The sequence below is a fragment of the Hypanus sabinus genome, chromosome 4 (assembly GCF_030144855.1).
Source record: "Hypanus sabinus isolate sHypSab1 chromosome 4, sHypSab1.hap1, whole genome shotgun sequence".
Classification (NCBI taxonomy): Eukaryota; Metazoa; Chordata; class Chondrichthyes; order Myliobatiformes; family Dasyatidae; genus Hypanus; species Hypanus sabinus.
The window spans coordinates 65,554,959-65,568,703 of NC_082709.1; the positions used below are offsets into that span (position 1 = coordinate 65,554,959).

Here is a 13,745-nt window from a genome sequence, read left to right on the forward strand (position 1 = left end):
TGAGGGCAAAAAGTAATAGAGGAATATATTAAAGAGGGCCAGAAAGTGGAACGTATTCCTCAATGGATGAATAAATTACCTATAGCATTTCTATTGCTAGGCAACAACAGAGTATTAAAAATGGATTAAAGCAACTTTGTTTCAACCTCAACTTTGTTGCCTCAGTGATGGAATTGGGATAGTGGGACTTGAACTGCGAAACCTTTTATATCAATTTGATGCAATGTACAATAATTAAATATACTGTATCTGCGCTGTCTCTTTCTAAGAGTAATCAATCCCATTTCCCTTTCCCCAATAATCATGAAAAGCAACAAATATTCATCCATTTACCTTTCAAAGGTTATCATATACTCTACTTCCACTAGTCTTTCAAGCAGTCCATTCCAGTTATTTTAAAAATGTATTTCCTCCATGGTTTATTAAACCTGTGATCTCTGAGTTCTGATATCTTCTCCATAAGTACTCCCAACAAAAAAATTCACAATTTTGAAAAAGTCTGTTAACTTCTTTTGGAACCTCAATTATTGAACGTGGGTGTTACTGATGTGATTCACCATGCCCAATTTCTCACCTTTCTCTCTATTCACACTGAAATAGAGAAGGTTTAGAGCTGTAGGGTGATACAAATCATAGCAGTGTCATGGAAGCCCCAGTGTTTGAAGTATAAACTCTACCCACAGTAGGGATGAGGGGTGAATCCATCTAATCACAATGAATAACAGTAAAATGGCAGTGTATAAACAACCTCAATAGTCATACCAGAAATTTTGAGCTAAACTCAGCAAAAGTAGCAAAAATTTATCCTACCATTAAGCCCACCAGATATCCAATCTCCTAGCGGTAATTATTACTACCAGTTTATCAGTCACTCAATTTCTTTTTCCTTCAAGTACCTTCTTCTGCTTAAAGGAATCCACATAACTAGGTGTAGTAAAGCTCCAAAATCTGTCCGGTCTTGGGGTAAACAAGTTTCTTCTGAACACATTGTCTTGATTTAGGTATGGCTGTCTCACTTCACAGTCCTACTTCCTAGATTCAACCACAAGGGAAAATATTTTCTCTACATCCATCTGAACAAAACTGGCCTTAGTTTTGAAGAAACACAAAGCCCTGAAAGGAAGAACTCAGCAGGTCAGTTAGCTTCTGTGGGTGGGGAATGGACAGTCAATGTTTCAGGTTGAGACCCCTCATCTGGATTGTAGAGGAACAGGGGAGATGCCAGGTATGAAAAGGTAAGGAGGGCCTCAGGGTGGTGGGGGGAAGGGACGGGCAGAGCAAGAGCTGGATTCAGATGAGTGGGGTGTGACAGACAGATGAAGGAAGGTGGCAAGAGTGAAAAATGTAGGAAGCTAGGAGGTGATATGTGGAATTGACAAAGAGCAAAAGATGATGGAATCCAATGAGAAAGGATGGTGCAGCATGGAAAAAAAGTAAAATCAGAAACCAGCAGGAGAAATCTGTGGATGATAGGCAGGTGAAGGGAATGGAATAGGGGTCAATGGACCAGAAGGAAAAAGGAAGGAGCAAAGGGGAACAGTTATGGAAGTTAGGGAATTTAATATCATGTTGGCAGGTTGGAGAATACATAGATGGTACTTGAAATGCTGTTCCCCTAATCTATATCTAGCCTCAACCCAGCAGTGGAGCCACGTCAGTGTGGGAATACAAAATGGAATTAAGGTGGTTGAACAGCGGGAGATTCTAGCTGGCATAGCAGACAGAGTGAAGGTGCTCTAAGTGGTTCCCTAATCTGTGCTATACCTCACCAATATAGATGCTGTATCTCTTCTAATCAAGTAACATCAAGGTATTTCCACGTGAACAGCTGCCTCAGCTGTTTAGGGTCCTAGATGGTGGGGAGGAAAGAGATGTAGGGTAGGGTGTAAAACTTATCACAGTTGCAGGGATATGTGCCTGATGGTAGATAAATAGATACTTTATCGATCCCAAAGGAAATTAGTGTCACGGTAGCATTATAAGTGCACAGATATACAAATATTAGAAGAGAAGGAAAAATATTTTAAAATGTTACCTTACCTCAAACAGTCTAACAGGATGGGGTCATCACTTCCCCGGCTATAGGTTGACTCATTATACAGCCTAATGGCCGAGAGTAAGAATGGCCTCTTTGGAGCAGCGGAGTTGTCTTAGTCCATTACTAAAAGTACTCCTCTGTTCAGTCAAGCTGACATGTAGAGGGTGAGGAACAGTGTCCAGAATTGTCAGGATTTTCTGTAGGGTCCTTTGTTCTACCACAGCCTCCAGTATGTCCAATTTGACTCCTATAACAAAGCCAGCCTTTCTGATCAGCTTATTGAGCCTGCTGACATCACCCATGTTGATGCCATTGCCCCAACACACCACTGCATAGAAGGTTGTACTGGCAACAACAGATTGGTAAACGTGAAGGACAGGGATCTGTAGAGATTTTTGAAGACCATAAAATTAGACATTGGAGCAGATACTCAATCATGGCTGATTTATTATCCCACTCAAATCCATTCTCCTGTCTTCTTCCCCCTAAACTTTGATGCCCTTACTAATCAAGAAACTATTAACCTCTACTCTAAATATATCCATATATATTTGGCCTCCAGAACCATCTGCAACAATGAATTCCACACATTCATCACCCTCTGGCTAAAGAAATCCCTACTCATCTTTTTCTAAAGGGATAGATATTCTTCTATTCAGAGGCTGTGCCTTCAGGTCCAAGACTCTCTCACTATTGGAATCATCTGCTCCACATCCACTATATAAAAGCCTTTCAGAGTTTAGTAGGTTTCAATTGACATTCCGCCCTCATTTTTCTAAATTCCAATGAGAACAGACCCAAAATCATTAAATGCTCTTCATATGTTAACCCCTTCATTGCTGAGATTATTCTCATATACCTTCTCTGGACTCTAATGCTAACCTATCCTTTCTTAGATATGCGGCCCAAAACTGCTCACAATACTCCAAATGTGGCCTAACCACCAACTTATAAAGCCTCAGCATTACATTCTTGCCCTTATATTCCAGTCCTCTCAAAATGAATGCTAATATTGCATTTGCCTTCCTTACTAACATCTCAACCAGCAAGCTAACCTTTAGAAGATCTTGCACTAGAAATTCCAAGTCCCTTTGTATCTCTGCTTTCTGAATTTGCTCTCCATTTAGAAAACAGCCTATGCCTTTATTCTATCCACCAAAGTTCTTGACCATATACTTCCCTGTACTATATTCTATCTGACATGTTTTTTGCTCATTCTCCTAATCTGTCCAAATCCTTCTACACAATCCCTGCTTCCTTAATACTACCTGTCCCCTTCAAATATCTTTGTATTGTCTGCAAACTTGGTCACAAAGCCATCCATTCTGTCATCCAGGTCATTAACATATAACATGAAAAGTAGCAGTTAAAACTCCGACTATAGTCTCTTATCTTGTTTGGCAGCATAATGTGCAGCACCTTGTCAAAAACATTCTGAAAATCCAAGTAAACAACATCCACTGGCTCTCCTTTCCTCTTGTATTTTCCCCTCAAATAATTCCAACAGATCTGTCAAACAAGATTTCTCCTTAAGGAAACCATTCTGGCTCTGTGTGCCTTCAAGTACCCTAAAACTTCATCCTTGATAATGGACTCTTGACATCTTGTCAACCAGTGAAGTTAGGTTCAATAGCTTATCAACTTCTTGTCTTTTGCCTCCGAGACAGTTGTGAACTTTCAGTCCTCTGGAACCATTCTAGAATATATTGATTTTTGAAAGATCACTACTAATGCCGTCATAATCTCTTCAGCTAGCTCCTTCAGAATTCTGGTGACTTATCTAACTTCAGATCTCTCAGAATCCCAAGCACCTTCACCTTAGTAGTAGTGACTACACTCATTTCTGCTCCCTGACATTCTGAAATTTCTAGCAAGTTCTTGGTGTCTTCCACAGTGAAGACTGATGCAAAATAATTATACAGTACATCCAATGATCTGATTTCTAGGAGCCTTGCCTCTTTTTAAACTCTGTGTATCTGAAAAACTTTTGGTATTCTCTTTTATATTATTGGCTAGATTCCCTTCATATTTCATTTTTTCTCTGATTGCATTTTTAGCTGCCTTCTTAAGGTTTTTAAAAGCTTCCCAAACCTCTAGTTTCCTACTACTTTTTCTCCATTTAATGGCTATATTGATGCCGTCTTTAACTTCCCTTGTCAAATACAAATACTTTATTGTTATCAAACAATTGATACTAGAGCTTACAATCATCACAGTGATATTTGTTTCTGCATGTTGTGCTCCCTGAAGTACAAATTGAAATATAATAAAAGTTTAAATTATAAATCATAATTAGAAAATAGAAAAGGGAAAGTATGGTAGTGTAAGTCAGATCCAGATATCTGGAAGGTACGGCCCAGATCCGAGTCAGGATCTGTTCAGCAGTCTTATCACAGTTAGAAAGAAGCTGTTCCCAAATCTGGCCGTACGTATCTTCATGCTCCTGAACCTTCTCCCGGAGTGAAGTGGGACAAAAAGCGTGTTGTCAGACACCATTGTCTCATCTTCCCTTTATAGTACTTATTCTTTTTTGGGATGTTCTGATCCTGTATCTTCCAAATTATTCATTGTAGCCATTGTAGCTCTCTGTCATCACTGCTAGTGTCCACTTCCAGTCAACTTTGGCCAATTCCTCTCTCATGCCTCAGTAGTCATCTTATGGGCACAATCAATTTTATCTTCTCCCTCTCAAACTGAAGGGTGAATTCTAGCACATCATGATCAGTGTCATCAAAAGATTCCTTAAGTTCCCTAATTAGTCTGGTTCATTACACAGCACCTAATCAAGAAATGCCTTTTCACTTACTGACCACAAGCTGCTTTGAAAAGCCATCTCGTAGGCATTCTACAAATTCCTTCTCCAGCACCTACATCATGTTCCCAATTTACCTGAACATTGAAGTGCCCAATGACCATCGTAATATTGACCTTTTTACAGCCCTCTCCTATTACCCTTCAGGGTCTTTTTACCTTTGCAGCTTCTGAACTCAATACACAAAGATTCTACATCTTCTGTTCCTATGTCACTTCTTTCTAAGGAGTTAATTTAATTTTTACTAACAGAACCATCCCAATCCTTTTGCCCACATACCTGTCCTTTTCATACAATACTTTGGATGCTAAGCTTCCAGCTGCAATCTTCCTTCAGCCATGACTATGTAATGCCTACAACATCATAAATGCCAATTTCTAACTGCCCTACAAGATCATCTACTTATTTCATATACTTCACACATTCAAAGAGAACACCTTCAGTCCTGTACTCACCAACCTTCTTTTCCATGTTATGTCCATGGTGCCTGAAGTTAAAGTCTCATCTTTCTAATCTTTTTTATCTTATTCTTTACTCTAAAGAATTCAGCACTTTCCTCCCCTTTTACTTTACCAATATTTTTCACACTATTGAACTCACCCCCATTCTACTTAATTTTAAAGCCTTACTCACAGTCCTAATTAAGCAATTTGCCAGGATCCTGATCTCAGCATGTTTCAGGTAGAGCTGGTCCATCGGAACAGCTCCCTCCTTCCCCAACTGGTGCCAATGTCCCACAAATTCAAATCTACTTCTCCCACAGCAATCTTCTCAGCCAAGCATTTAACACTCCAATCTTATTAAACCTGTGCCAATTTGCATATGGCTCAAGTAACAATTCAGAAATTATTACCGCTTCTTGCTATGTTTTTAGTCCCTAGATGCTCAAATTCCCTCTTTCTTTGTTTTTCCTACTACACTGATACCCACATGGACCACAACAACTGGATCTTTCCCATCCTACTGCAAATTCGTCTGCAGGTCAGATGAGATTACCTGAACCAGGGTATCAGCAGATAAAACTGTCTTCAGTCCCCACAATCCTTGCAAAAAAGAATGATTCCCCTGACTATGCCATCCCCAATTAGAACTACATTTCTACTCTCTTCCCTCCTCTTGAATGACTCCCTAAATCACAATGCCATGTTTAGTTACTCATCCTTCCTACTGCTCCCACTCTCATCCTCACAGGGAGAAAGAATCTCAGACCTGTTGACCAAGCTCGAGGGCTGAGGCTCCTCCAGGAGCTCCAGCTCCCCCTACCATCCTCACTTAGTCACACCCTATTATCCCTGGTCACAGATCGAATTTGTGGTAGTTAATCTAATGAATGTGACAGCTTTCTGAAAGATAGTATTCAGGTGACTCTTCCCCTCCCTGATCCATCAGTGTTTGAAGCTCAAGATTTCAGGTCAACTTTGAGCCCGAGTTCCTTGAGCAACCAACACTTGCTGCAGAAGTGGTTACCAGGAACCACATCATGCAGCAAAAGCACATGACTTGATTCTACATGTCTACTTCATTTAATATGTTCTAATTTAGCATTTTTTTAGTTAACTACTATATAAAAATGCTCATATGTGCCTCCTTGCCAAAGCCTCAGACCTTAAATTCCTACACTGCCCATTCACACAATGGCCGCTCCAAAATTGTCTCCAGAACCTTGGCCTCTGCCTCTTCTTGCCAAAGCCTCAGTTCTCCACTCTAACTCTGTGGGAGCAGCCACTGTTTCAGTGGACAATGAAGATCCATGTCAGGTCATTCAGACACATTACATCGGATAAACTTCCCTAGCCTGTGCAACATTTCTTCATATTTACACTCTCCTAGTTCTACTAACTTCCTTCTAGAGTATTTTTTAATGTTCTCCAGTGCTTCTGTTTATTATGTTTTGCAAAGTAGAGACCTAAATTTTGTTGAGTTAGAGTAGTTTTGCCATTAAAGATATCAAAGATGTATAAGCTATGGAAGGCTTTTTTTATTCTTATGATTGTGTATTTGTCACAGGCAAGTAATAACCTTGATAGGATTTATTTCAGTATGAATAGGCTACAATTTCCTTCCAAGCCAAGTTATTAGAACCCAAGTCAAAACCTCAACAAAATATTGAAAGATTAGCCAAATGTACTCACTCTGGGTGAACATTTGACCACTTGTCCCGCAACGTCCATGCATACTGGCAAGGAGGCACACGTTCATCTTCCTCTTCTTCTTCCTCGCTGTCCTCAGACCAGTCTAGTCCTGAAGACAAGAAGAAAGTAATCTCACTGAGTATATGACAGAATGGAATGGATGGCATGGAGTCCAAGGAGAAGGCTATTTAAAAAAAGTATTATTTAATGCACATGTTGACAAATTTCAGACTGTAGTGAGATTTAGGATTTAGTAGAAAGAACACGTGACTATGCATAGAACTGAACTACACATTAATTGCATTGTTACTAAAATTACTACATTTAATATCACATGGTGACCTATAGTTACCATCTGTTTTAACTCCTCACTGTAACCCTGCTGTCATCCCTTTCAGCACTCAGACACTAACCGGGGGGGGGGTCTTTGCTTTCTTCAATACACTTTCATTGACCCATTTTTACTACCTTTCTCAACACCTTATATTAGTCTGCAGATCACTCAAGTTACTGTTTCAGCATGCTGTCCCCCAAAAGATCACAATGCTCTCTATAAGCTCTTTCCCTGAACAGCACACGCTGTCTCCTGCACCAAACACAACATCCCCTTAAATTTCCATCATGTCAATGACCTCTAAAACCCCTTCAACACACACAATACCCACAAAAATTACTGTCACCACTGAAGCCCAGCGATACAAAACCCCTTTTGCACACATCGACGCTCGAGTAACTGGTGCCTTTTAATGTTCACATACTGACCTCTAGCGTCAACATTGCCTTTCATACACGATAGCTTGTGTCAGACTTTTTTTAAAGCACATACTGATGCCTCAACAGAGTCCTGCAATACTCTCAAAAAACAGCTCAATTTACCATTTCTTTGACTTCCCACCCACCTCAAGAATACTTCTGCTTCAAAGATCATACAATGAGTTATGCACCCCCCCCCATGGGCAATTGTAAAGAAAAAAAATTGTAACCACCACTTTTAACCATGTATCAATTCCTAGTGCATTAGTTCCTTGGGCAACGAACTGTGCATCAGGTACTACCTGCGTTAAAATTACACAGACTGAGAGTCAACACTGATAATAGAATTAAGGCCCATTACTATTCACTGACCCCTTGTTTTATCGCGCCTTTAACACCTCACAGAGTACATGTTACTACCTTCATTAACATTCACATTCATCTCTAGAGCTGTTACCACCCTGAACATTTGCATATTCAATTCAGAGTCAATGTCTCCTTTGAAGTTTTGGGTCAAAATCCTGCATCAAGATTGCTGCAGGATTAGGATTGTAGGCTTTAACCTGAGGAGTCAACTATTCTTACCCCGACCCCCAGATGCTGCTTGAAACCACCTCTTTCCCCCAAAGCATTATTCACTGCTCCAAATTCTAGCACCTTTGTCTCCCATGTCACCAAGTAGGGATATCAAATCACTGTTGACAAAAGCTACATCACAATTACTATTTCAAGGATTAAACTCTAATTTAAAAATAACATACCTGTCTACAGATACAGAGAAATAAAATTTTGAAGTATAGGGTGTTCTTAAAATTACAATGGCAACAGAATTTTGTGATATAATTTAGTTAATCAAATTTTAAGACATTTTCAATAATTTTGTTTATTTTACTCCCAATTATAATGCATTTGAGAAATACAGTTAAATTCACTGGCCACTTTGACACTGTCCTCAGGTGGGTATTTCAGGAGCAGTGTCTCCACACCATAATACCCAGAGCCTGGCCGAGATCAGACCCTGCTGGTGGACACCAGGGTGCAGAGAGCCAGGATGGTAGGGCTTTGGCTCAGTTAAGAGAGACATGCTGGAAGTAAATTACCAACAATCTTTTGCTTACTAAACTGACATTACCCCTTCCATGAATAGAGCCGTTCAAACAACTCAATCAAATTTGACAGAGATGATTTCTCAACATTCAAAGCCATGCTGACTATCCCTCCAAATGCAGGAGATCCTGTTTCTCTGTATTCAGCACCCCTCAGTAACTTTTCCATCATGGTTCAGTGGCTTGTACTTTGGCTTATCCTTGCAGCTCTTCTTATAAACGGACAACATTAAGCATCCTCCAGTCTCAATTGTACTAGTGACGATACAAGTACCTCTGCCATTCTTTCCTTGTTTCAACATTGTCCTCGGTTTAGTCAGCCCTCAAGAGATTAATATACTTCAGGCACTTAGATTACCAGCACCTCATCTTTGTAATGTGGATATGCTTCAAGACATCACTATTCTGTTCCCTGAACTCACCAGCTTCCATAACCTTCTCCATGACAAATACACAAAACAAATACAGACCCTTTACAAACAAGAGAAAATCTGCAGATGCTGGAAATCCAAATGACACACACAAAATGCTGGAGGAACTCAGCAGGCCAAGGCAACATCTATGGAAAAAAGTACAGTCAACGTTTTGGGCTGAGACCCTTCAGCAGAAAAAAAGGTAAAGAGTAGATTTAAAAGATTTAAAAGATTTAAATGGGAGACAGAAACATAAGATGCTAAGTGAAACCAGGAGGGAGAGGGATGAAGTAAAGAGCTGGTAAGTTGATTGGTGAAAGAGATACAGGGTTGGAGAAGGGGGAGTCTGATAGGAGAGAACAGAAGGCCATGGAAGAAAGAAAAGGGGGGGGGGGATGAGCACCAGTGGGAGGTGATGGGCAGGAAAGGAAATATAGTGAGAGAGGGATTAAGGGATGGGGAATGGTGAGAGTGAGTGGGGAGTGGGGGGGTCCATTACCGGAAGTTTCAGAAATCAACGTTCGTGCCTTCAGGTCGGAGGCTACCCAGACGGAATACAAGGTGTTGCTTCTCCAACCTGAGTGTGGCCTCATTGTGACAGTAGAGGAAGCTATGGACTGACATATCAGAATGGGAACAGGAAGTGGAATTAAAATGGGTGGCCACTGGGAGATCCCACTGCTTCAGGCAGACAAAGCATAGGTGCTCGGCATGTCAGGTCTCACCAATCTACAGGAGGTGACACTGGGAGCCTCCACACAGTATACGACCCCAGCAGATTCACCTGGAAGGACTGTTTGAGGCCCTGAAATGTAGCAAGGGAGGAGGTGTAGGGGCAAGTGTAGCACTTGTTCTGCTTGCAAGGGTAAGGGCCAGGAGCAAGATTAGTGGGGAGGGATGAACGGACAAGTGAGTTGCGTAGGAAGCAATCCCTGCGAAAAGCAGCAAGTGTGGCGGGGGGATGGGCGAGGTGGGGAAGATGTGTTTGGTGGTGGGATACTGTTGGAGATGGCAGAAGTTCTGGACAATTATGTGGGTGATAGGTGAAGACAAGTGGAACCCTATCCCTGTTACGGTGGCGGAAGGATGGGGTAAGAGCAGGCATGCATGAAATGGAAGAGATGTGGTTGAGGGCAGCGTTGATGGTGGAGGAAGGGAAGCCCCTTTCTTTGAAAGAGAAGGACATCTCCTTCATCCTAGAATGAGAAGCCTTATCCTGAGAGCAGATGCAGTGGAGACAGAGGAATTGAGAGAAGGGGATTGTGTTTTTACAAATAACAGGGTGGGAAAAGATATAGTCCAGGTAGCTGTGAGAGTCTGTAGATTTATAATAGACATCAGAAGATAAGCTGTCTCTAGCAATAGAAGCAGTGAGATTGAGGGGAAGGGGGGAGGTGTTGGAAATAGACCAGGTAAATTTAAGGGCAGGGTGGAAGTTCGAAGCAAAGTTAACGAAGTAGACAAACTCAGCATGGGTGCAGGAAGCAGCACCAATGCAGTCATTAATGTAGCATAGGAAAAGTGGAGGGTGGACATCAGAGTAGAGTTGGAACATAGACTGCCCCACGTAGATGCCAAAAAGGCAGGAATAGCTGGGACCCATGTGAGTGCCCACGGTTACACCTTTTGTGTGAAGGAAGTGGGAGGAGGCAAAGGATAAATTATTAAGAGTGAGGACGTTCCACTAGATGGAGGAGAGTAGGGTGGAGGGAATTGGTTGGGTCTGGTGTCTGGAAAGAAACAGAGAGCTCTGAGACCTTCCTGGTGGGGGGGTGGAGGTGTATAGGGACTGGACTTCCATAGTGAAAATCAGATGATGGGGGCCAGGGAATTGAAATCATTGAAAATATCCAGAGCATGTGAAGTGTTATGGGTGTAGGTAGGAAAGGACTGAACTAGACTCAGCATCATGGCGGGCATGGAACTCACTGAAGTTCCGGGGACAAGGGGACAAAGCTGAGGCCCTTATTGAGGAAAGAACATTCTACTTCAAGAGAGGGGAAGGTCAAAGGGAATGGTGAAGACTCACCTCTTGGATGAGAGCTGGGATATGGGGGGGGGGGGGGGGGGGAGGTTGGTAGTGTCTGAGGAGAAAGAAGGTTTGGGGTGTCCAGGGATGGTGGGGTGAGAAGATGGGAGTCTCCGAGGGCCCAAGTGCTGACAGTGGGACCTGAGAAAGATGGGACTGTGGAGTGGTTCAGTTCACCAACGCGGTGCTGACCATGATGCCGATCCTATCTGGCTCCATGTGGTCCATATCCCTCTAGTTCCCACCTGTTCATGTATCTGCCTAAATGCCTCTTATACATTGCAAATGTGAAGCATTCATTTAACACTGTGCTCATTTCCAGTGTTTCCACACATAGATTTCTACAATGATCCTTAAGGGAACCTATTCGCTGCCTAATTACACTGAAAGTCATCAACCCAAAACTCTTAAGTCAATGCTCTCTCCACAGACTCTGCCTGACTGCTAAATTTTAAGCATTTTGCTTCAGTTTACCAGCATCTGCATAAAAACTCCCACTGACCACAACATGCTGTCTCCTTTATTACATACTGACATGAGTGATTGCTTTCTTTCATAAATGGAACTGGATTTCTAGAGGTGCTGCTTCCATTCTACCCACTAATGCCTACAGTTGCCATCACCTTTACTTTTCAACAGTCACTATCTTGCTTAACCTACAGAATAAGCTCTAGTTGCTGGTCCCTTTTACATCATGTTAATTATTACATTTACTGTGCCATTTAACATCTTAGTGCCCTCCTGTACACTGATAATCTGCGGCTTTATCTTATCTCTTACTTCTTTTGACCCTGACACTGCCATGAAGTTGCCAGGGTTTGTCTGACATCTAACAGTGATTGAAAAGAAATTTCCTTCAACTAAATACTGGGAAGGTTCAAATGATCACATTTGTTCCCTTCCCACTGATTTCACCGAAATATCTCCAAACTATGAAAGTCAATCTGGCTATTGTAACCTTGCTGTAACGGCTGGTTCTGGCTTTTGGACCTTGCACTTTCTTCATGTTTGTAATATCACCTGATGTGCTCTTTGCCTTTGACAATTAGCTAATGAAACCATCATCCACATCTTTGCTACCTGTAGATACAACTTTGCCAATGCACTCTTGATGGTCTCCCTTTTCCCACTTTCTGAATCCATATAACCATATAATAATTACAGTACGGAGACAGGCCATCTTGGTCCTTCTAGTCCGTGCTGAATGCTTACACTCACCTAGTCCCACCTACCTGCACTCAGCCCATAACCCTCCATTCCTTTCCTGTCCATATACCTATCCAATTTTACTTTAAATGACAAAATCGAACCTGCCTCTACCACTTCTACTGGAAGCTCGTTCCACACAGCTACCACTCTCTGAGTAAAGAAGTTCCTCCTCGTGTTACCCCTAAACTTTTGCCCCTTAACTCTCAACTGATGTCCTCTTGTTTGAATCTCCCCTACTCTCAATGGAAAAAGCCTATCCACGTCAACTCTATCCATCCCCCTCATAATGTTAAATACCTCTATCAAGTCCCCCCTCAACCTTCTACGCTCCAAAGAATAAAGACCTAACTTGTTCAACCTTTCTTTGTAACTTACCCACAAGGCTATCCAAGCCCTAATGCCCAAATCTTAACTTGCATTTCTGGTAAACAAATGTAAATTTGCAGATTTTTAAGTTCTTATTCCCGTTTACAATCTTTCCTACTTTTCTCCCTCCCTTACATCCATTCTCCCAATCCCTTAAACTTCCTTCATATGTGCAATCCTCTCAATTTTGTCTGAAATACCTCACTTGAAGTCACTCTGCTGGAGGGAATGTGTTAAGATGGCAAAATCCTGGGTTATGGATTTCCCCTTCTAAACCTCTCCATATCTCATCTCTCTCCCCTTGTTTAATACATTTACTATGTACATTGCCAGATCTCAGTTTTCTTACTTACTGATGTTCACATGGGACATTTTTTCAGCAGTAAAAGCGCTTTCTGAATGTAAGTAGTCACTTTTAAGAAAAGCTAATCTGAAATATACATTCCATCTCCTATAATATTCAAACTGACTTGATTCCTCCTGAAATACTCCTCTTTAATGTCACACCCTGAACCTGTGAGTTAAATTTCCCAAAATATCATAGTGACTCTGGAAATACTGTCTCCTATAATACACTTGCACTAACCAGCAATTACAGACTTTTAATAGTCAAACTGACCCCTAAATAACATTCATTTAATGCTAACGCTGACTCTATGCTCTAAAAACTTCGAGATACTACCTAGCCCTTACACTGAGTTTCAGAGAGCCAAAGAAACTGCTTTATTTTTGATTCAGTATACAAGCTCAGAATTCTCCCTATATTGTTACACCTACTTTTGCCCTTCTCCCTTCCTTCTCCCAACTTAATCATGCAATGAGTGACAAGCAATTGCTTAGCATATCCCACACAAAACGTTTCCTTACGGACTCACCCAGAAAACAAA

At 41.4% G+C, this 13,745-nt stretch overlaps 1 protein-coding gene across 2 annotated transcripts in view; it reads right to left on the reverse strand.

Moving 5' to 3' along the window:
- ino80db (INO80 complex subunit Db) overlaps window positions 1–13,745 on the reverse strand; it is a 128,250-nt gene that overhangs the window by 66,807 nt on the left and 47,698 nt on the right. For both annotated transcript variants that reach the window (XM_059967331.1, XM_059967332.1), the window contains exon 4: window positions 6,983–7,091. In XM_059967331.1, the coding sequence (XP_059823314.1) occupies window positions 6,983–7,091 (109 nt within the window). The remainder of the gene's footprint in view (window positions 1–6,982; window positions 7,092–13,745) is intronic.